We start from the raw sequence: 21,630 nt of genomic DNA, 5'->3' as shown, positions 1-21,630 counted from the left end.
GATATATATATCTCGCGAGGAGACGATATATAGATAGAAGGTATAGAACCTATAGAGTTCCTAGTAGACTTAAGTCGTACTTTAATTACTAGCTATCGAGACTAACCGAATCCCGATCCGATTAGCGCCGAAGTTAGTACCTACTAGTACTACTACTACGTAGAGGATATAAAGTACTATATAGCGAGCCGAGCGTAGATAGACTATATATAATATAGCGTCTTTTCGCTCTATTCTCGGGGTATATTCTCGGAGAAAAAGTTACTTGTTTAGGAAGCGCTTTACCTAAATAGGAAATTACTTTCGGCGAAAATAGGACTGCCTCTAGGTTAGAGTTAGAGCTCTCGTAGAGTATTATCTTACAATCTAGGTACGAGCTAGGAAAACCAAGATAGTAAAAAGAAAGCTTACCTAATTTAGAGGTAGGGGTAGAGATAGGGATAGGGATTCGTATAGGCTTTAAGGATTGTAGTAAGAGGCGAGAAGGCGACAGCGAGAAGGCGCAGCGGGGTTGTGGAGTGGAAGATGGTGAACGCAACGGTGAGAGTATGATTGAGTTGAATATATACCAAGTCCAAGCCGAACGCGAGCAAAAGTCAAGCACCAACAACGACACCAAACCCAACAAGCTGTCCACGAGCACGCCAGAAGACCTCGTCGGAGCCACGAATCTTGTAAGAAACCAAATTGGCGGCGTCATTGCCGCGAAAGGCCCATCGCCCGTTGGAAGCAGTGCGAGCGAGGCGGGCTCTGTGGTGGGCAGCAGCAGCACTGGACGGCTCCGGGTTCATGGTAACCCAGTCGGGCTCGCTGGGAGGAGCTGCAGCAATTCGAGCAACGAGCGTGCAATCTGATCAATCCCCGGAGACTGCACAGGTGCCGTGCCTTCGAGAATTCGGCCTACGGCATGGTCATAAACGGAGTTGTGGGGAGATGCGCCTCGAAACCCTTTGCTTGAAGGCTCTCCTGCTAGCCACTTGTGCGGCAGGCAACTGCCTGTCTTCTCTTCCCGACGCTCGAAACACCAACGGTGCATCCAATGATGGCTGCACTTGAAGTGTATGACGGCCTCCTCTCATGATACGACCTCATCGCAAATCAGTACCGTGCGATCTTGCCGCTGTAGTGAGAACTTCTCCAGCAGATCGACCGCTACAGCAGTGAGGCAAGCATCGTCACTCGCATGGCCACCTTTCTACTTCAGGAGAAAGTGGCCGGCCACCAAGTACGAGCTGCGCTGGGCTGTGTCTGGAGAGGCGGTGTACGTCTTCGAGGAGCCGGACTTTGGAGAGACTGTCGCTCGTGGCCCGGTCGAGAAGGTCGGCAACTGGGACGACAGCGGCTGTGCTCGTAAGTTCACCTGTCTTTCATGATGATGACTGGAGATGACAACCACTGACATACTCCCCCAGAATACGAAGTCGTCCAGCAAGGCCATCCCCAACCAACTCATCAACACTGCAGAGACATTATCCTCATCGATGCCTTGGTCGATGCTTTGTTTCCACTTTTCGATCCATCTGGCACCATTCGCCGCCATGACCTGACTCGTGCCCATGGCAAGGAATGGATTCTTGGCCGAGAATCATCTTCAACATCTATCATGACTCTACTGAGCTACATGCTCTCACGGCTATTGCGATAATTGTTTGGAGCTCACATCGAACATTAGAATTACGTAGGCAGTCATTGGTTCGCGATCTTGGAATCTAACTATCTAGGGAAGTCACGGCCACCCACAATACTCGGCGGTGCATCGGATCAATCGTCGACAACATGCACTCTCGCAATACCATCGGTTCAGGTAGCGACTAACCACCATTTACAGCACCGGTTGTACGGACATTCTCGATACTGAAATGACAGATGATTGGATCACAAATCCATTCTCGAACGCATCAATCAGAACTCGTACTTGCATTCGGACTGATTCAAAATGCTCAAAGCTTTGCTTACGGCCGGCCGATTCTCTTCGCAATGATATCGCTAATTCCAGGCAACTACAATGCTACATGTTGAGTCTGGTAGCCGAATCATTTCTGCAACATAGTTAAGCATAGTTGTGTGTTGTCATAGATACCCAAGCAAGCCCTCGGGCACATTTTGGTACGAGTCAGAGGATGCACAACGCTTGGCAAGCACATTACAGAGCTGTTGCGTATGACAATCTCCGTGTCTAGAGACGATGGTCGCTTCATAGTTAAGTATAGTTGTGTTTAGTTCACGAATCGGGGGTTTCGATCTTGATTAACATTCCCCCACAGCTGAGGGGAATTCAGACATCTCGACCAATCGAAGGCGAGGCTCCAAAGGCTCGCCCATCGCGAAATATGATCACGATTATGCTGATCTGCTGTAGTTATTCTGGGGCGGGCGCCGGGAAGAGCGTCCTGGACTTGACGGCAGAATCCCAGCGCCACGTCAACTACCACGGCCAGGTAGGTGTGATACAAAGAGTCGACGAATGTTTCCGCAGCAAGCTCCATGCCAGCCATATAGAGAGTATCGTACGGCAAATGATGGACAGTTGGTTCGTGGCGATCGAATTGCGCAGTCTTCGTCACACGTGAGGCTGAGCAACGGCAGGCTGCCCCTTGAACTAGCCTGGCACAGTGCGGCTGTCGTTCCCGCCCAGCTTGATCTGGACCGCTCACTTTTTGAATCTCTTCTCCGTTGGAACGACGGGCAGTGAGGCAACAGCGAACTCCTGACTGATTCAAAGGCAATCTTCGTCGAGCAGACTCGATGTCGAGATCAGAGCCACGCCGAAGATCGTTCCGATATCACATCGATCATCCAAAGTCCCGTCGGAAGTACCTTGCCCACGCACCCGCTGCTGGGACGAAAACCTGATCCACATCTCGACCCTAACCCGCATAAGCAATGGGGCAGGTATTAATGAATAGGCCTCGTAACCCTTTCACGAGGAAGCGTCGCGCATAGCTTGCGTATCGATCAGACAGCAGGTGAACGACGGCAGTCGCTTGCCCCGACACAAAACTACAACTATCAAGCTCAGTATACACATACTGGCCATCGGACCGGACGATGTTCGTGCTTCTGGGTAACATCTCAACCTGGATAAGGTGCTCTTTGAGTCGTCACATCCCTGCAATTCCGTTGAGCTTTGCGCATAGCTTACCCAAATGAGAAGTCCTTCGTCTCCACCAACTCAGCTGCTTTTCACGGAGAGGCTGATTACCAAGCAGCAATCTTGTCCAACATGCCAAGTGGCTTTAGCAACATTTAATGTTGAAGCATTTGCCAGGAAGACCACCGCAATCGTCGTCTACAATCAACAACCTTTCAATGCCGCCGTCAAAACCAACTTTGGTCTTCGTCCACGGAGGATGGCATGATCCATCTTGCTTCGACTCCGTCCGAGTACCACTTGAATCCGCAGGATACAAGTGCCGCGTTCCTGCTCTACCTTCCATCGGCGAATTATCAGCTACGAAGACATCTAGCGACGATGTGGCTGTGGTGCATGGTATCATCAGCGACTGTGTTTCGAAGGGAGAAGATGTCATCGTGATCGGGCACAGCAATGGTGGTCTCAAAGCCAATGGGGCCTTGAAGGGACTGGTTGGCCCAGATAGCACTGTGGCCGATAGTACGGGGAAGATTTTGGGCCTCGGGATAATCGCAGGTCTCCTTCCTCCAGTTGGGAAGATGGGTGCATCTGCACCAGCACCACAATCGCATTTGAGCGATAACCGATGGGTCTTCAGTGTAAGTACAACTCGTTTCTGAAAAAGGTCATTTCATGACAGCAGACTTCACAGGAGACCGATCCGACCATGCTTCCCCGAGATCCAACGAACCTCTTCTACAACGACATGTCTCCAGAACAAGCGGCTTACTGGACCGCTCGTATTAAACCGATGCATACACAAGAGATGTTCGGAGGCTACTACGAAGCATGGCATCATGTGCCAGTTTCGTACCTGGTCACTACCAAGGATAATGGTATATCTGAAGCTCAACAGGATGCAATCATCAACGACGCCAAAGCCGAGGGCGGAATCGTGTTTGCAACTCATGTCGAAGCCAGCCATAGCCCCTTTCTGAGTGTGCCCGACAAAGTTGCGGCATGGATCCGACGTGCTGCAGAGGAAGAGTTTGTGACGACGTAGCAGACGCAGAGGTTTCTTCAAACTTCTTTCGATTATGCATCGCATTTAATCTCGATGCCGGCCTCTTCTACACCATGTATGCGGAATTCTCAATCTTAATAGCTGGCTAGAGCGGCTTTCACAATCTCGTCAAGATCTTCGTCTTCCAGCCCCAGCGCCTCTTTGTCTTCTAGATGTTTTGACTGGTAGTCCCCGCCTAGCCCTTCTCCCATATATGATGCAAACATCATTTCTGCCATCCCATTGAAGTCTCCTTCCGCAATCTTCTCCTGTCCATCTTTAATGCGCTCCTCGATGGATGAATGCTTGACTGTCCAATCCTCGTCGGACGTATGGGTAGCTCGCTTCAACGACTCGAAGATCTTGTTCTGATTGAGCAAGAACGAGGAGATGTAGACGAATCTGTTGGCGTAATGTGCCAGCGACGCAGTCGGATTGCTAGTCGACATCGTAGGCAGGGAGATCAGCTGCGCGATTCCCCGCCCGATCTGCTGCATTGAACTGCCGTTGAACGAGCCACTGCCGCTGTAGAAAGTTGCAGTGCGCTGCGGAGCTTTGAATCCGAACAAACCGTTGAGGATGCACTAAAACAATAATCAGAATCTCACGGTGCAGCAGCCGAATAACATACCAACTCTGTCCACGGATTTGTCGCTACACCGATCCACTTCATTCCCAAGTCTTCGATCTGCTTTCGTGCGGCGGCCTTGCCGTGCAAGAATTGATTCGACTTCAACATCGCTTCATTCATCCCGTCTGCGCCGTACTCGTTGGGAATGATCCATTCTACCCCGGCCCGTCATCATTATAAGTGAGAGCCACTCTCCGTTCAGCAGCAACAGCAAACTTACCTTCGCTGCGAGATCAATCAGTCTCGGCTGCAGTCCCTCTGCATATAGACTCAAAGCAAACATGGCCATCTCATTGCCATGTAGCGCAGAACCCAGAAACGAGGCATCATCGTACGAGCCCTTTCTGACGATTATTCGAGACGACGAGGAAAATGTGGCGGTGGACTCGTTTCGACTTATGATTGTAACAGAGATATCAGGATTGATTTGGAGAAGATGCCTGATAGTAGAAGCACCGACATTGCCGCCAGCCTACAATTCAGTCGCCGAGAGCGTTAGTCCTTGAACAAGAACTGAATGAATTCTCACAACGTACGCCGACAATAGCGAGCCTCTTGATGTGATTGCTGTTTGGCATGATGAGAATGAGGACTGATATAATGTTAACTCGGCTTCACTTCGTCTTGCTGTGCGTGCTATTACGATGACAATACCTGCCACGACGAGTCCTCTTTTCAGTTGAGCTTTATTCGGGTCGCGGATACAACTTAGATCCGGCGTGCTCGCTTTCGCTGAAGTTGATATCCAGCGGCATGCATGCCCGTTTAGGACAGCACAATCTTCGTTCCAGCTACGCAATGCGTTGTAGCACGAGCTCTCGACCTGGGACTCACAAGTCGCAACATTCTGCTTTGACCCATGTATTAGCTCCGTCGTGACTGAAAGGCAGCTGCAGAGATTGTGTCGCAGCCGAAAGCTGCACGTTGATGGTTGCGCTCAATGACAGGAAGTCGTGTACAATGTCGCAAGGCTGTTGAGGGCGACCTAGTCGAACGAGAAGCTGCACGCTTGGCGGCATGATTCTGCGACTTCGCCTTCCAAGTTTCTGCGAGTGAACTCGGGTCTCTACGAGAGTAAATATTTTGATGTGTTTATTTATTGTCTAAGTAAGAGAGATGGCCGCCGTCAGGCGGTCTCTTACTTAGTGTACTGGGGGTCGGTTTTGCCAAGGCCCCTCCTCATTGGCCAGCGAAACGGAGTGGAGCCGCTAGTGACCCGCTAACCATCTTCGGAAGCCAACATCAAAATCTTTCTGAGCTATCACACGCTCCTCTACAGACTGCAGGACATGAAGTTGAGACCAAGATTTAACCAGGTCTCCAGAAAGTCGTAAGTGTGGCGACCCAATGGTGAAGTTGGCCTGCCCGACCACCGGGCAAATCGCTGGACATTGGTTTGCGGCCGCAAACTCATTCCCTCTTGACGGCGTCAATCGAAGCACAATGATCAAATGAATAAAATTTGCACAGCTGTAGGATTGCATGGCCTGTGCAGCCTCACATGCAAGCTTTCAAAATTACCGCTTTGGGCAATTCTCCAAACACTACCATCCAGCGCGTTGGCTCCATACGCACGGCTCACACCATCAATTTAGGCGGCAGCAGACATCTCATTGCAATTACCCAAGATCAATCGCCACTGACAAAAGAGGCTGATGACGATGGCGAGCTCCGCAGAAGTTCATCCGCTTCTTCCTCCCCCGTTCGGGCCGAACGAGCATTGGGGGTCAAGCCACCTTTCTAAGCACGACCCCCAATAACAATTGCGGAACAACTTTCGACATTTTCTTCACGGATCAAGCAGTAAGGCCGACCTCTCGGCGGGACTCGTCCCCGTCTCATGATGATAAGAGAAAATAATCCCCCATACACAACTCTCATCACCTCACAACCCATCTCACCATGTCTCAGAAGTTGATCGTCGTCGTCGGCGGCACTGGCAAGCAGGGAGGTTCAGTCGCACGAACTTTCCTCAATCTCCCAACATGGCGAGTCCGCATCACGACCCGCAATCCTACATCTCAAGCAGCCACAGAGCTCGCCAATCTTGGAGCGGAAGTTGTACAAGCAGACCTGAATGACGCCGCCTCAATCGAAAAAGCCTTCACCAATGCCAATGCCATCTTCCTCAACACCGATTACTGGGCTGTCTGGCGGCCATTGAAAGCAGCGCTCGACGCCGAAGGCAAATCATACGAATCGGCGAGCGAGAAAGCGTATGAAACTGAAACTGGGCAAGGACGACGAGCTGTCGACGCTGCAGCCAAAGTCCCATCTCTCGAACGCTTCATCTTCTCTCCATTGATCGACGTCATCAAAGCATCCGGTGGAAAATATCCTCGATCGCAGCACGCAAATGCGAAAGCCTGGATTGCCAACTACATCGAGACTGCACATCCAGATCTGGCCAAGAAGACGAGTCTCATCTACCTCGGCGGCTACAACGACAACCCATCTCTCACACCACGGCCAAACGAAGCTACCGGTCGCTACATGTTCATCATGCCTCTGAAAAACACTTTCCGCATGCCAATAATCGATCCTAGTAAATCTACTGGCAAGTTTGTTCGAGCCTTGATTGAAGATGAACAGCCTGGGACGAAGCTCCTGGCTTATGACACTTTCCCCACGATCAGCGAGATTGTGAGCAGTTGGAGCAATGAGAATGGCAAGGAAGCAGACTTGATCCCAATCTCCATTCAAGCTTTGCACGAAAAGATGGGAATGACTTGGGAGCATCTGGACATCTTATCGACTCTTGACGAGACTGGTGACTACATGGCTGGCGTTGAGGGATACATTGAGCCCCAGCAATTGAAGGCGTCGAAGATTTGAGGCATTGAGTGATGGTGGCTATTGGTTGGGATTCCTCCTTTTGAGTGTACATACGTTATGCATTCATACTACGGGTTTTGAGAGTACTCTACCTATTCTTGTGATATCTCGTGCTGGGGAGCAACAGAGACGGGGAAGGACAGCGCCAAGTGATACGATGAGCGGCTTGATTGAATGCCTATGATGAGCAAGTTACGTTTGTCGCCAACCCCAAATTCTGCAATCCCTAACCCTGACGACCTCTTCCAAACTCTCACAATGGTTTGCTTCATCTAAAATCTGCATAGCGGCAAACCAGAAACGCGGTGGGGGGACGAAGTCCCTCCTGAGCCCGGACGAAAAGCAGGAATTCGATCGAGACAGCGCACCTCTTTACATGACCAACCCGTTCGGACCGATGCTGGATTTGCCGGCCTCCTGTCTCGGATTTGCACCGAGGAGTGGCTTCAAGTCGAATATTCGCCGAAGCTACCAGGGGTCTGATTGAGTCTGTTCACTCATCTATACTACAGTACGAGGATTCAGCCCACCCTGCCAGATCCGCAGCACTAGAAAAGACACCCCAGACGCCAAAGCAAGCATACCTGCGAACGTCCAAGTGCCTGTCCAGTCCAGAGACCCAGCCTTACGCTGCAGAGCTCCCCCTCCACCAGGTCCTCCCACAAGCACGCCAAGACCAACCATAGCGAACGCCATCCCCAAACGTGTCCCAACTTTAGATTTGTCTGAGCTGAGCCGTACGAAGAGGACTGGGGGCGTGGCAATAAACACTCCAGAGAAGAAGCCAATTCGGCAGGGTCCTCCCAAAGAATGATCCCGTATTGAGAATGCACACCAGATACAACGACTTGCTAGCGCTCCAGAATCCGGACGATGAGGCGAAGAAGGGGACGTAGAAGAACGCAACGTAAATGCCGGCAAACCCAAAGAAGCATCCAAAAACACACAACATAAATGGTCCGTCCGTGAAAGCAGTCATATCGAGTAGCTTTCGAACTCTGCCCGGTTTTGTGAGCATCCTCGACACACAGATCGGAACCAGCAGTGTCGCCAGAGCGGCAAAACCGATAATTCTCGTCGTCCAGCCAAAGCCAACTTGATCGATCAATTTCGCAAACATGACCGGATAGATTATCCCTCCGATCGACGACCCCGATGCTGCAAGTCCTATGGCCAGTCCAAGACGGGTGTTGAAGTATGGTGACAGTATTGCCAGTGATGGGACGAAAAGACATCCACCACCAATGCCAACCACAAAGCCCTGAGCCAGGAGCGCCTCCCAGAAAGTGTGACAGAGTGACAGCATCATATGCCCAAACACTACTCCGAATACACCCATGATAAGGAGCAATCGAAGATGGCCGCGGTCATAGATTGGCCCAATCAATGCACCCGTCGCAAATACCATGAAACTTTGAATGGAGCGTATCCAGGAGATGTCTGAAGAAGAGGCATGGAAGATTCTTCCGGACTCGTAGTACGTTTGATAGTCTCCGAAGGTGTTGAGGATTCCTGGAAATCATCAGCTAAGCTCTTTCGCGAGAGGAAAGATGCTTCCACACCCCAAGTATTGAAGATCATCATCCAGCTGCCGAGCACCTGCAACCAGGCTTGAAGTCCTCCATCAGGGCATTGTGGCTCAACCAGAGGAGATACGGGCTTCTCCTCAACCGCATTCGTAGTGGGCGACGATATTTCATCTTCTGCAGCTTGTCCCGACATGATTGCGGTGTTCTGTCTAATCCAGCCCCTAGCTTCAACCTCTCACTGTGCCGCTGGACATGCGTCTCGAACCGATATAAAGCAGCCTTGCGCAAGACTCGACCGAGAAATGCCTTCATGCCCGTCAGCCGGGTTTAAGCAGGCAGAGCCGGCCCTTACATAAAGCCCGATCGAGCAACATCCCTTTAGGACCTGCCAGGCTGTGTTACCGGCCAGAACTCACTCGGAAAGGCAATGGAAGCGTCTTGTTCTCGAATCGTGTTCTACCTGGGTGCAAAGGTGACGGTCCTTCGATCATGTCTGTCCCTCTCCTCCTTCAGACTGCACACTCAGGGCACTCGCTTTTTGAGCCTATCCGAGACAATGAGCATCCAGCCACCGGAGGAATTGAAGACCGAATGTTAAGGCCGCAGGAATGATAGTTCAGGGGTCTGTCTACCCTTCACGAAGAGGATCGAAGTATTATACAGCGTGATACCGTGGCTCAACATTTTCCAAAGCCACCTCATCAATCGTGGACCCCAGCCTTTTCGACCGTAAAGAAGTGTGTATCTCTTGTACGAGCGGCCGCAACACAGGTATACATTGCACCATGATCGTCCCAGTAATCTCTGACGAGTACCAGATGTTTGACATCGCATTGCGCCAGAAGTACCCTGAGGAAAGTCAGCAGTATCCGAGTACGATCGATCTTCATACGAACATTCATCCTTCCCATTCCCATCAAACTTCCACTCTGTGCGGATGGCAGTTGTGATTGCAACAATCATGCCCTGAAAGAGTCAAAAAACAGTACATCATCAAGAAATGCCGACGAACCAAGCTCAAGGTCACGCAAAGGCCTATCTTCTCCTTCCTTTTCATGTCGAGATTGTAAGTGATTGCCCACGGAAACGCAGCAAAGACAAAGTCCATGACCATGTTGTAGTCTAAGCGCAAGTCAGTACAACACGCTTCCCATAAGATTAGTACATACAATTCCCTGCCTCCTTAAACTTGTTGCGAGGCGCTTTGTACATGCAAAAGTCGAGACGATACCAATCATCGTAGCTGTGATCATCACACACCTTTGCCCACTGGATGAACACCTGAAGATCGTCAGCCACAAACACCACCCGCTAAGATCAGTCCATACCTTGACAAGGTTGAAAGAACACATGCTGATAATACAGAACCACAGCACTATATGGCAAGTCTTCCAATGCGCGAAGCCCCTGGTCAGCTTGAGAAGTGTCACAGCGAACGCCGTCTTCGTAAGGCTCTGTCCAAGTAGAGTTCCACAAGAGGTGATGTTGATCAGGATATGCATGCGGTCATCCCATGTGTGAGTAACATATCCTGTCGCATACTCGACCGATATCATGATGTCGTTGGCGGTCAGTATGGCCTGAAATTTGTCAGCGACTTACACATCAACGCGATAGACATACATACCCAAGACACCAACAGAATGTAATCATCATACCAAAGACCATGCCGACGGAATATCTTTGTCCATACTCTCAAAGCGAGAAAGGCAGTGGCACCGGCATAGAGCGCCCAGATTCCAGCATTGAGTTCCTTCTCGGGATTGACGTAGTAGATGTCGGGATTCCGCGACCCAAGCAACATTAGTCCGCCCTGTACCGCAAGAAGCGGCTGAAAGTAATCGACCAGCGAGGAAAGTAGAAGTGAAGAAAAGAGAAGGTACTGGCGATGTTGCGTTTAGCATCGAATGAATGCGGGAAGAAAGGAAGAGGGAAAGCCAAGGTCGGAAGGAAGAAGCGTGGACGGAAGAAGCGTAGAAGAATAATTGATGAGATGGCGAGAACATCCTGGCACACCACCAGCGGAAGCGACATGTGGTGTATGTCTAGGATCATGGCAACATCCAGTCGCACGAATGACTATAGGCGGAGAGGAGACCGATGGGCTGGACACTATCAACTCGCTTGAATGTCGAACATGCATGAGAATTGTGTTTGGCAGGTTTCATCCAGCGCCGCGAACCCAGCTGTGTATTCATATCACGCCGATAGTTATTCGGTAGTTGTTCCTCCTAATCGGAACAAATGGCGCCACCAATATATTGTACGGGTTGGGACGTCCCATATAGATTGGTTATGTACAGGGGTTATAAGCGAGCCCTCAACTTCAGCTCCAGACCACGAGACAGCTCTGAAGATGGAGGGAAGATTCTTCTTGACTTTAATTCTGTCAGAGTCTCATCTGCAATAAGAACAAACTCCAGATTGAGGATGAATTGTTGCCGCGACATAGCCGTGGTGGCAGCCTAATCTCAGCCAGACTGGTTATAGCCATGGGGTCTTCGTATTTGCATCAATCATGCTTTCAATCGTATCAAAGCATGTGAAGTTCAGCTTCTCCCATGATACCTTCCCTGTCTACATTGTGTTCCACGTTGGCTATCCAAGTTGCACAGCTGGCACAAAACATTCAGAGATCGATGCTTCTACGGGTCCAAGCCGAGACTGTAGAGCCCATCATTTGTGCAGTGACTACCATCGTAACCGAAAACTGTGCCAACCCTAACCCTGACGCTTACTGCACAACTGAGCTGTATATTATTGAGGTTGAAAGCATGCCCGACTCATGTAAGAGATCATGACGAGGTTGCCTTCCAGCCATCCATCAACACAATCCCCGAATCAGAAACGCGGTGGGGGCACGAAGTCCCTCCTGAGCCCGGATAAGACCACTGGTGAAACGATGGTGTTGCGAAAGCAAGGAAACGTATGTTCGTAGCCGGCATCATTCAAGAAACAAAGCGCTCCACATGAGACGGATACTACTGCTGTTGATTTTGAATCCAACCCCAATTTCTGCTATCCCTGGCCCTGACGTTAAGTCCCGACATTTCATCAAGACTTCTTCTCCTCAGACGCAACGTCAACTGCTCCCAATTGAGCAAGAACCAACCAGAAACCAAGACTGACGACAAATCCACAGACTTGGCTATCCCTAACCCTTACGTTCTCCCCCTTAGGCCTCCTGGCTCAGTCGGACACACACCAAATACGGCGGGGGGACGAAGTCCCTCCTGAGCCCAGACAAGAGATATGCTAAGTAAAAGATGCGCTGAGAAGGCAAGACAGCGTTTGACCATATAAAAGCATGCGTCAAGGAGTCAAAGCTACAAGGCCCACATGAGATGGGTACGTCTACTGATGTCGGACCAACCCCCAATTTCTGCCATCCCTAACCCTGACGTTGACTCTCAGCTTTGCAAAGACTTGCCATACCTCAGGCGAAAGATGATCTGAGACAGGCCACACCCAGCGACCAAAATTGGCGACGAACCCCGACTTCGGCCATCCCTGACCCTTGCGTTCTCTTTGTAATGCCTCCAAAGTGCAGTCGCCCAAACGCGGTGGGGGGACGAAGTCCCTCCTGAGCCCAGACAAGAGATGTGACTCCACTGAATCGTTTCATCGCCTCAGATAAAAGTTATTCTGACACCACTGGAGTAAACCTCACCCGCAATGGCGGCTTCTTCCATAGAAAATACACCTTCAATCCTTCATCCCACTGCTCCGATCCAGGCACAAACTCCATATCAAACGCAAACACCAGCCGTGCCAATACAAGCCTCAACTCCAGCAATGCCAGTTTGAACCCCACACAGGCTCTCGGGCCGCTTGAGAACGGCTTCGATGCTTCGCCCCTATCATTCACGAATTCGCCCCCTTGAATTGACAGCCATCGTTCTGGCCAGAACTCATCAGGACGAGACCAATACCTCGGATCGCGACTCATATCGTAAGTAGTAGCTGATACAACAGTCCCTGCCGGAACGTAATGCCCATAGATGAATGCACCAGGTGACACCCTGGGAAGTCTTGACGGTAGGGGTGGGAATAAACGAAGAGCTTCCTGAATGACACCGTTTAGATAGGGCATGCAGCTCGTCGTTTGATCTGTGATCTCGTCGGCCTTCTTTATCAATCCACGAACCTCCTTTTGAAGCTTCGATAGTGCCTCTGGCTTTTTCAGCAAGTAGAAGGTCGCGCCAGTAAGAGCTGACTGTACCGTCCCAGAGCCCGCCGCCAGGAAGATCATCGATTGACTGACGAACTCTTCCCTCATAGCTTGTTTGTCCGTCCTGAGATGGTCGAACAGGTCCGTCGCAGCCACTTCTACTCCTCGCTTCATCCGCTCATCCACAAGCTCTTCCGTCAAAACTTTGTGCTGCCTTCGCTAGCCAGCCGCAGGTTGAGGGACGTAGAATCGATACATCAATCTCCAAATCGGTAGCCTCTTCAAGAAATTCGGCAGCAGACCCCACAGAACACCATTGAAGAGTAGACCTGTCCAGAATCGGGTGTTTGCGTCACCGTCCAAGGCTCCCAAATTTTTGCTGAACGTAATGTCGCCGATGATGTCGAACTTTGATCATCAGCCTCGATTGACCTGAATTGAGTCCCAACATACCGTCAGCCATGTATACAGAGGTATCACGTCAAATCCATGAGGTCCGTCGCCATTCATCCTCAAGTATTCAACGAGCTTCCCAACGTATGTGTTATGATATCTTGCTTCTCACGCACAGCCGCCGCACTGAACGCCTTCGACATGGACGATCTCTGCATTCGATGATCTCCTACGTCTTGTACCGCGGCCACACTTGCCAGCTCCTTTCTCTCGTAATCATCGCTCTTGAGTAGCTTCGGACGGCCGTTGACCACATGATAGTAGATATCTCGTGCAGCATCTGGTGTGTTGAAGGACAAATCATTCGGTGCGATCCTCACGACGTCGCCTGAAGAGTACATCAGCCTTTGAACCCACATTTCCTCCAAAACCCATACCATACTTGGGATTCAGCTCGCCAATAGTCCTCGGACAATCTCCATCAAACCATGTCGTCACATACTAAAACTCAGAGACAGCCGCTTGTTTGGCTCCAGGGAATTTCGCCAGTGGATGGAGATAGAGGTTGTAAGCAACTTGTACTACGCATGAGATTATAACCTGACATGTGTCAGAGACGGCGTGAGGTCAAGAAATGACAGGTTGAATACCGGGGCAAGTACTGCTAAGAACCAGGACGGACAAACTCCTGGAAACCCGGGAACGTCAACGACATGCTGGAGGTGGCTGTCGAAAATACTCATGTTTAAGTGGTCGATATCGGGGAATGGAAGGAGGAGGTACAAGAGCTGAGGACGTCGAAGTCGGTAAGCCACGATCTGCAACCTTCGAGTATTTGAACAGGCAGATCACGCGGACTGTCTTGTTAAGCTCAGCTGCATCCCTATTAGGCTGGTTTTCCGATCCTCCAGTCTTTCAAGGTCCTCGATTTATGGAAGCATATCCTTGCAGAAGTATTCTCTCAAGTACCGCCTCTCGTTTGGCATACGCTCAAATTCATTCTTGGAATAAAGCCGCTTGTAAGGATCCGAGTGATCGCGAACCCACCAAGCTGAACCCTATCCTCTGAATACATCCGCAGGATTTGGCCAATCAGGCTACGCCACTGTAGGGGATCGCGTACAGTGTCCTGCTCCTAATTTGCATAGAGAATTGAAGGGCATTCATAGCGCCAAATGCACTTCAATCGAAGCTCGGCATCTAACTCTCTCATGTGTGCATCTGACTTCGCGAGATGAATGTGCCTAATCGAGCTTCTGTGCTAGTCGTTGGAGGGGGACCAGGTGGCTCGTACGCAGCTTGTGTACTTGCCCAGAAAGGTGTTGATGTTGTACTGTTGGAGAGTGATACTTTCCCAAGGTGAGCAAAACGATAGGAACTGAATTCATCGGCTCACATCTCGAGATAACATGTCGGCGAGAGCATGCTTCCCTCGATGCGGTACTTCCTGCGATTCATCGACCTGGAAAAAGATTGTGATGAAAGAGGATTCGAGAAGAAGGCAAGATATTCACACAGTTGTGAGGGAGACTGAGCTAACCCATGTCTACTAGTTTGGGGCTACGTTCAAGATTACAGAGGAGAAGCCGTCATGTATGAGCTACAGCCTTGCAGCATTGAATCCACTCAAACACCATGCCAGATACCGACTTCTCCGCCACATTAGGACCAGGTGGCCACTCATGGAATGTTATTCGTGCGGAATCAGATGAGATGATCTTTCGCCACGCCACCCGTTGCGGAGTGAAGACATTCAAGGGCACCAAGGTTGAATCGCTTTCATTCGAGCCTTTCGCTGATGCCAAGTTCTCGCCTGTAGACTACATGGCAAACCCCGGACGTCAGGTCTCCGCGACTTGGTCACGAAAGGATGGTACAACGGGAGCAATCGCTTTTGACTACCTCATAGATGCCAGCGGTCGTTACGGGTTGATGAGTAACAAGTATCTTCACAATCGTCGCTTCAACCAAGGCCTCAAGAACATCGCCAACTGGACATACTGGAAAGACGCCAAGAGATATGATGAGGGCGGTCGGACTGAGAACTCTCCGCTATTCGAAGGTCTATCAGATGCGAGCGGCTGGGCGTGGGCAATTCCTCTACATGACGGTACCTTGTCGTGTGGGATTGTGGTCTATCAGGAGAGGTTCTTCGAGAAGAAGAAAGCTTCTGGATTGGATGGTCTCGCATTCTACAAGGACTATCTCAAGCTCGCACCACAGATTAGTGATCTACTTCATGATGCAAGTGTCATGGCAAACTTGCGGCGGGACTCCGACTGGTCCTATGGTGCTTCAGCGTATGCTGGTCCAGGTTTTCGAATCGTCGGTGATGCTGGCTGTTTCGTCGACCCTTATTTCTCCTCTGGCGTACATCTCGCTTTAACGTCTGGCCTTTCAGCCGCCGCAACAATCCAAGCATCAAGACGAAAACAATGCGATGAGTTTGCGGCCGCAAAGTGGCACGATACCAAAGTGTCAGAGTCGTATACACGCTGGCTACTGTTCGTCATGACGTTCATGCGACAGTTAAGGATGAAGCAAGCCTCCTTTGTCCAGAGCGGCAAAGACTCGAGCTTCGACACGGCTTTCAGGGCAATCTTGTCCGTAATCCAAGGCACGGTAGATATGGAATCAGAGGACGCGGCCACCCAGACCCAAGTGGCAACGTCAGTCGACCTGGCATTAGAACACATGCAAGCTACCCCTGAAGCTGTCACCGCGAAGATCACACAGGCGCAGGACAAACTGGCAATGCTCGAAACGTTGACACCCGAGGAAGTTGCCATTCTGAACAAGCTGATCAAGCGCACGTTGCAGCACGAGAAGAGCGATCTCAAACTCATGAATTTCGTCGGCCACGTTGTCGAAGGGCTGTCGGCTAGACTGATTCAGGGAGATCTAGGCTTGATGAAATGCGAGACGACTTGTTAAACATTGATTTGGCCTTTGAGAACTCCCCTTAAATGAATCTACTTTGGAAACTCGCCGAAAGTGTAGCCTCAAGATATTCGATGTCCGCCAGCCTCGCGATTTGACGAGGATGGCATCTCCTACTCCTTTGTCGCCATTGTGCACGCTCTTCAAAGCGCTTTACTCGAGCTGTGTTTGTTCACCTTTGACCTCTTGTATTTACAGAACAATAGACTTCATCTCGTCAATGGAGCAACCATTGACGGGCCACTACAATGCACGACTCAGCACATATATAATGCCACTGCTCTTCTCACATCTAAGTCTTCTCTCATACGTTCATCCCGGCTGACTTCTTCCTTCCATCCCAACAACATAATCGAGCAGGCACTCGATCGAATCACCACTCCCAGCATGACGTCCCCGAACAACACTGCCCCGCGTGAGTGCGTCCAGACTTCCCTCGTGGTCGCAAGTCTGGCTTCCGTCCAACTCGAGTCCCGTGCAAGCAAGTCTCTGGCAGACGAGCTCGACGATGCGCTCGAGGAGGAGTACGACATGGCCGAGAAGTATGCCGACATGGCCGAGAAATACGCCGCCATGGAGAAGAAGTACAAAGCCGCACAAAGCGAGCTCGATGAGTTGCAGCGGGACTTCAAGGAGCTCAATGAGAAGTATGTCACTCTTCAGATCAGGCATGCTGATTTGCAGAACTAAGTGCATGTGATGGACCTGGGGAGGTAAGTAGAAGTCAGAGAACGTATCATATTCCATTCTCACATCATAATCCTTCCTACAAAGTTGTTACTTTTTCAAAGATTTCAAAGTAATTTCCAATAGTACAAGTGTCGGTATCTTGAAAGGTGAGATCAAACAAAGAAAGTCAGGGGCGTACGAAGTCAGTTGATCTCCCATTTTCTTCACGTGGAGCCCTGGCAAGGTCGATGCACTGCCGTGTCATCGTTGACTCAAGCTGGGAGACGTCTCCTAGGGTGGGATGAGCGCAGAAAGGTCACTAAAAGAGCCTTGGATCGCATCTACGCGGCGGCCTGAAGGAATGAAACCACAATTGTAAGCGAGAAGTCATGCAATCGCTGCTCAGAACGCTCTATTGTAGTCTGGCCTATAAGGGTATCTATCGTCAAAAAGGGAACAAATAAAATCGATCATAATCAACATTAAACAGCAGATGCCGCCTCTCCAAGATCGCGCATCAACTGTACAAGATTCTCCACCATCGCAGGCCGCTGTGGGCCAGCCGATTGCTGAGGTTGTGCAGAACGACCACTCGTCCCTGGCGGCTGACTTGAAGGCGTCAAAGCATGAATCATAACATCCATGACCAGTTTAGGATCATCCAGCGGAACCGTCTCTTGCCTGGTATGTGGAGGTTCCGTCACAGGACCTCGAGCAGCTGCTGTGCCCACAGTAGTCGGTGGGCTGCTACCAGGACCATTAACTCGGGTCGAGGTGACGTTCGACCACGGCGATATAGCTGAGATGACAGCTCTGCCCTTGTTGAGACCGATGAATTGGTGACGATCCATGTTCGTCAGCTCCTCATCATCGCCGTCCAGACGAATGTGATCGCCGCCGTAGTCGACTGCAAGTGATTGTCCGTTGTTGTAGCCGTCTTCCGATGAGATCGCTCTTGAGAGCAATCCATACACCCAGAATGCAAGACCAGCGTGATAGAGAGCCACAGCGTTGAAGTCTCGTAACCACGGAGCATCTGGAGGAGCCGACTGAGCAGCGTTTGGACTTCGACCTGCAGGTCTTCTCGCAGCACGCAGCACTTGACCGGCATGCCAGAGCGCTTGTCGACATTCTGGAGAGCGGTACCACTGTTTCAGTGAAGGGTAAACTCGTCTCGCCTCTTCTTCCCCCTCCTTCCCAGCAATGAGCTGGAGATCTTCCAAGGCAACACACAAGTTCATGCGCAAGAGCTGCGACATCATGTGCACTTCCTTTGGGATGAAGACCCCCCAATCTTCAATCACGACATAGAAGGAGTCCAGTAGTTTGCAGAGTTCTTGACACTTCGCAGATGCGAGCATCGTACCGGCCCACTGAATGTCGTTGGCCTGCGCTTTGTTGGCGGAGCTGAGTTGAGTATACTCCCACGCCAGGCACCAGTGACTCAACAACACAAGATACAATGTCAACTCCAGGTCGATAGAGCCTCGAAAAAAGCCCATCGTCTCTGGACTACACATGCTGGACACGAATGTGGGGAGAGGACCGCCCGTAACATAAGCAAAGTACTGGTCTCGCCACTCTTCGGCTGACTTCGCTCTCCAAACTGCTTGTGGTGCCGGCAGCTCCAGTGTGATCTCAGCGTAGGATAACAGAGGCGGTGTCTGGAAAGCGACCGATACCTGGACGGTGTACAGAAAGACGTGGTAGGCCAGACGCTTGAACGATTCTGCCTCCACCCAAGTCCGCCACTTCTGTTGCAGCGTCTCTTTACTGTGTTCTGGTGATGGGCCTGGAGCAACTCCACGAGATCGTCGAAAGCCACCCGAGCGTCGTATCATGGTAACCAAAGGTAGAGCCGCAGCCTCAGCAAGTTCCATGGTTCTTTTGTTGCCGCTCCAGGTACCGATATCCAAACAGATAGCACTCGCTTGCAGAGCTTGCAGATTCCTCGTCATGCTATTATCCCGCTCGAACAGCTCAGGTAGTGCGAGTCTACCTTTCTCTTGCAGAGCGTATCCAAATAGCTGCGCGTGACTTGTCCTGCTCAAAACTGCCCCTTGAGCTATCATCGAAGTCAGCAGCTCTGGTATAGCATCACTGCTGCGGAAAGTGGGGATATGCATCCAGCTGTCGATACTGTGCTCCATCGTGACGAGACATTCATGCAGAAAGAAGTCCAGCACATTGACTCCCGGAAACATGGTGACCACCTTCTGGAAGTTGGGCTTATCACAACTTGATAGTAACAGCGCCACAATCCGATCTCTGTCCTGAGGCGTGAGAAGCTGAGAACGAGGGCCTTCCCTGACTAGCTGCATTTCACCAGAAGCCTTCCCGTCGATGAGGATGGACGCAAGTGACTGGTCTTTACTGGCCTTCCCTTTACCAGCATCTGGTACCCACTTCCAAGCTGAACGGTTGTAGGCTGCCGAGCCCATGTTGATGCTGCCATCTATTGATGGCGTGCTACCATCCGACACCGTGCGGTCTGTTGGCTTGTCGTATACGGCCGGTACAAGCGAGGGGTCAAGCCAAGTGTCCCATCCACCAGACAAGACAGCGTCAAGATCGTTGAAGTCCAAGCTCAGGTCCTGGCTAAAGTCCATCAGGTCTCGAGGAGCAAAATTCCCATTCCATGTTGTATCGCTACGTGGCTGCGCCGACACATGAGCTTGCTCGGCCGGATGAAGGACATCTTTCAAAAAGTCCGACAAGGATGGATCTTCCATTATCGGTGCTGGATGATGTGATCCAGGCATCATCACCGGCTGTACCACGGATGCGTGAGATATGTTGGCAGGGGTAGAAGTCGGTCCAGAAAGTTGATGTTGTTCGGAGGGGTATGTCCGGAAATCCGACTGTCCAGTCAATTGCTCAGGTGGAGAGTCATGATCATCAGAGCGGTACATGGTAGAGCTGGACGAAGCGTCTACTCGACATTCGAGACCTTTGGTTTTGCATCGTTTGCAAGGCTTCTCCTGGTCACATTTGACCTTGATTGTGGCGCATTGTGTACAGGCTTGTGAGGCTCTGATTTTGCGTTTCTTACCACTCTGTTCAGTAGATGTATGAAGAGTTGCGTGACGCTTCAGGAGATCCCTGTAATGATAGTCAGCCATGATCCGATATATCCTCATCCCGAAACCGAGGACATGAAAACTCTATTCCTCCACATAGCCTGCGAGAAAGCAGAGGAATATTGACGCCCACCCGGCTGTGAAGGCATTTGCCATGGCCTGATCAGGAGGGTAGAGCATTTGAAGATGAGTCTCCGACTGGTCGACCGAAGACACAACACCGGAACACGGCAAAGCATACGAGGAAATCCACTCACGCTCTCGCAAATGTCTTGCCGCACTCATCACACCTGAACGGCTTCTCGTTGGTATCTGCACACTGAATTAGCTGGTGACTTGCTACAATTTGGTTGAGATACCCACGACTCCGAAAATGCCGGGCAAGATGGTCGATCCGACCGTACGTCTTCTGGCACACGTTGCAGACGAAGGGATTCGTTCCGTTGCTTGGATAAGTGGCATCGCCAGGAGTATTCAAACTCATGGTCACGTGGACCTCTATCCCACCCCTTTTCGCTGTGCCTGAGGGATTCTGGTTGTTGGCGGTGGTCTGCCTTTTCCGACGCAGCACGGCAGAGGTGGAGAAGATATGGCCATGACCGGCGACGCGACGTCAACCCCTCGCCAAGCCTGATGCTTCGCCATCGCTTGTGTCTTTGCCGTGGGAAAAACCGTGCCGGCCGCGCGGCTTTGTGGGGAAGGCTATCAGCCATTGTGGAGTTCAACAACATTCACTTCATCTTGTGGTTATACCACGCAGGAACTTCCCACGATTTTCAGACCACAACTATCCACGATCATGCTGACTACCGAGTGTCTATCTTCATATATATGATAGTACGCGGCATCCCTTGCACGCGCGGTGCCAAGAGGTTGTTGAAAGTCTCTATCTTGAGTTGCTGAGAAGGCTAAGCATTCGGCGACACACTTGAGAGGAACAAGAACTGGCAGCTATGACTGTGTGAAGCCTCTCCGATAGGGATACTCGAAAGGGCAATGAATTACTATGCAATACGAGCTGAATGCACAGGTTTACCGAGACGCCCACTTCAGCCGACACAATCCTCAAGTGTTGCAAAGACTATGGCTTTAAAACAAGGCCTGGAATGTGAAGAAGATGGCAGCTAAACTTAACCTAAGAATACAGAATGGGTGCCAGGCGTCGTTGAGGTTGATGTCGATGCTATCGTCCGAAACACGCCCTTCGCCTACGCAATGGCGCTTCCCGGCTATTCTGTGGCTCGAG

General features: G+C 50.8%; 10 protein-coding genes across 10 annotated transcripts; 5 read left to right on the top strand and 5 right to left on the bottom strand.

Moving 5' to 3' along the window:
• Nucleotides 1-426: 426 nt before the first annotated feature.
• M409DRAFT_58330 (uncharacterized protein) lies at nt 427-1,645 on the top strand (the record flags this gene model as incomplete). Its single annotated transcript, XM_033813880.1, has 4 exons — nt 427-755; nt 989-1,059; nt 1,127-1,350; nt 1,413-1,645. Coding segments are annotated over 4 exons (857 nt in total), but the record flags the coding sequence as incomplete, so codon positions are not given.
• Nucleotides 1,646-3,249: 1,604 nt separating this feature from the next.
• M409DRAFT_27214 (uncharacterized protein) lies at nt 3,250-4,136 on the top strand (the record flags this gene model as incomplete). The annotated part of the gene is made up of 2 exons (XM_033808473.1): nt 3,250-3,732; nt 3,786-4,136. The coding sequence occupies 2 exons, from the start codon at nt 3,250-3,252 to the stop codon at nt 4,134-4,136; spliced, it is 834 nt and encodes a 277-aa protein (XP_033663482.1).
• Nucleotides 4,137-4,231: 95 nt separating this feature from the next.
• On the bottom strand, nt 4,232-5,345 carry M409DRAFT_69148 (uncharacterized protein; the record flags this gene model as incomplete). Its single annotated transcript, XM_033818155.1, has 4 exons — nt 4,232-4,720; nt 4,768-4,922; nt 4,984-5,239; nt 5,304-5,345. The coding sequence occupies 4 exons, from the start codon at nt 5,343-5,345 to the stop codon at nt 4,232-4,234; spliced, it is 942 nt and encodes a 313-aa protein (XP_033663481.1).
• A 1,324-nt stretch (nt 5,346-6,669) lies between these two features.
• M409DRAFT_27212 (uncharacterized protein) lies at nt 6,670-7,602 on the top strand (the record flags this gene model as incomplete). The annotated part of the gene is made up of 1 exon (XM_033808472.1): nt 6,670-7,602. One exon carries the CDS (start codon nt 6,670-6,672, stop codon nt 7,600-7,602), a length of 933 nt encoding a protein of 310 aa, XP_033663480.1.
• A 178-nt stretch (nt 7,603-7,780) lies between these two features.
• On the bottom strand, nt 7,781-9,324 carry M409DRAFT_69147 (uncharacterized protein; the record flags this gene model as incomplete). Its single annotated transcript, XM_033818154.1, has 3 exons — nt 7,781-7,828; nt 8,372-9,114; nt 9,165-9,324. The coding sequence occupies 3 exons, from the start codon at nt 9,322-9,324 to the stop codon at nt 7,781-7,783; spliced, it is 951 nt and encodes a 316-aa protein (XP_033663479.1).
• A 462-nt stretch (nt 9,325-9,786) lies between these two features.
• M409DRAFT_58326 (uncharacterized protein) lies at nt 9,787-10,935 on the bottom strand (the record flags this gene model as incomplete). Its single annotated transcript, XM_033813879.1, has 6 exons — nt 9,787-9,980; nt 10,028-10,097; nt 10,144-10,253; nt 10,301-10,412; nt 10,460-10,711; nt 10,759-10,935. 6 exons carry the CDS (start codon nt 10,933-10,935, stop codon nt 9,787-9,789), a joined length of 915 nt encoding a protein of 304 aa, XP_033663478.1.
• A 1,836-nt stretch (nt 10,936-12,771) lies between these two features.
• On the bottom strand, nt 12,772-14,410 carry M409DRAFT_58325 (uncharacterized protein; the record flags this gene model as incomplete). The annotated part of the gene is made up of 5 exons (XM_033813878.1): nt 12,772-13,521; nt 13,756-13,830; nt 13,872-14,083; nt 14,198-14,276; nt 14,378-14,410. 5 exons carry the CDS (start codon nt 14,408-14,410, stop codon nt 12,772-12,774), a joined length of 1,149 nt encoding a protein of 382 aa, XP_033663477.1.
• Nucleotides 14,411-14,929: 519 nt separating this feature from the next.
• Nucleotides 14,930-16,629, top strand: M409DRAFT_69145 (uncharacterized protein; the record flags this gene model as incomplete). The annotated part of the gene is made up of 3 exons (XM_033818153.1): nt 14,930-15,025; nt 15,249-15,288; nt 15,338-16,629. The coding sequence occupies 3 exons, from the start codon at nt 14,930-14,932 to the stop codon at nt 16,627-16,629; spliced, it is 1,428 nt and encodes a 475-aa protein (XP_033663476.1).
• Nucleotides 16,630-17,022: 393 nt separating this feature from the next.
• M409DRAFT_27207 (uncharacterized protein) lies at nt 17,023-17,325 on the top strand (the record flags this gene model as incomplete). Its single annotated transcript, XM_033808471.1, has 1 exon — nt 17,023-17,325. The coding sequence occupies one exon, from the start codon at nt 17,023-17,025 to the stop codon at nt 17,323-17,325; it is 303 nt and encodes a 100-aa protein (XP_033663475.1).
• A 461-nt stretch (nt 17,326-17,786) lies between these two features.
• On the bottom strand, nt 17,787-20,868 carry M409DRAFT_69144 (uncharacterized protein; the record flags this gene model as incomplete). The annotated part of the gene is made up of 3 exons (XM_033818152.1): nt 17,787-20,406; nt 20,642-20,696; nt 20,748-20,868. The coding sequence occupies 3 exons, from the start codon at nt 20,866-20,868 to the stop codon at nt 17,787-17,789; spliced, it is 2,796 nt and encodes a 931-aa protein (XP_033663474.1).
• Nucleotides 20,869-21,630: the final 762 nt, after the last annotated feature.

This window comes from Zasmidium cellare (genome assembly GCF_010093935.1).
Source record: "Zasmidium cellare ATCC 36951 unplaced genomic scaffold M409scaffold_35, whole genome shotgun sequence".
In the NCBI taxonomy this organism is placed as follows: Eukaryota; Fungi; Ascomycota; class Dothideomycetes; order Mycosphaerellales; family Mycosphaerellaceae; genus Zasmidium; species Zasmidium cellare.
Note: the sequence above shows the minus strand (reverse complement) of the source record. Positions and strands in the feature narration are given on the sequence as shown.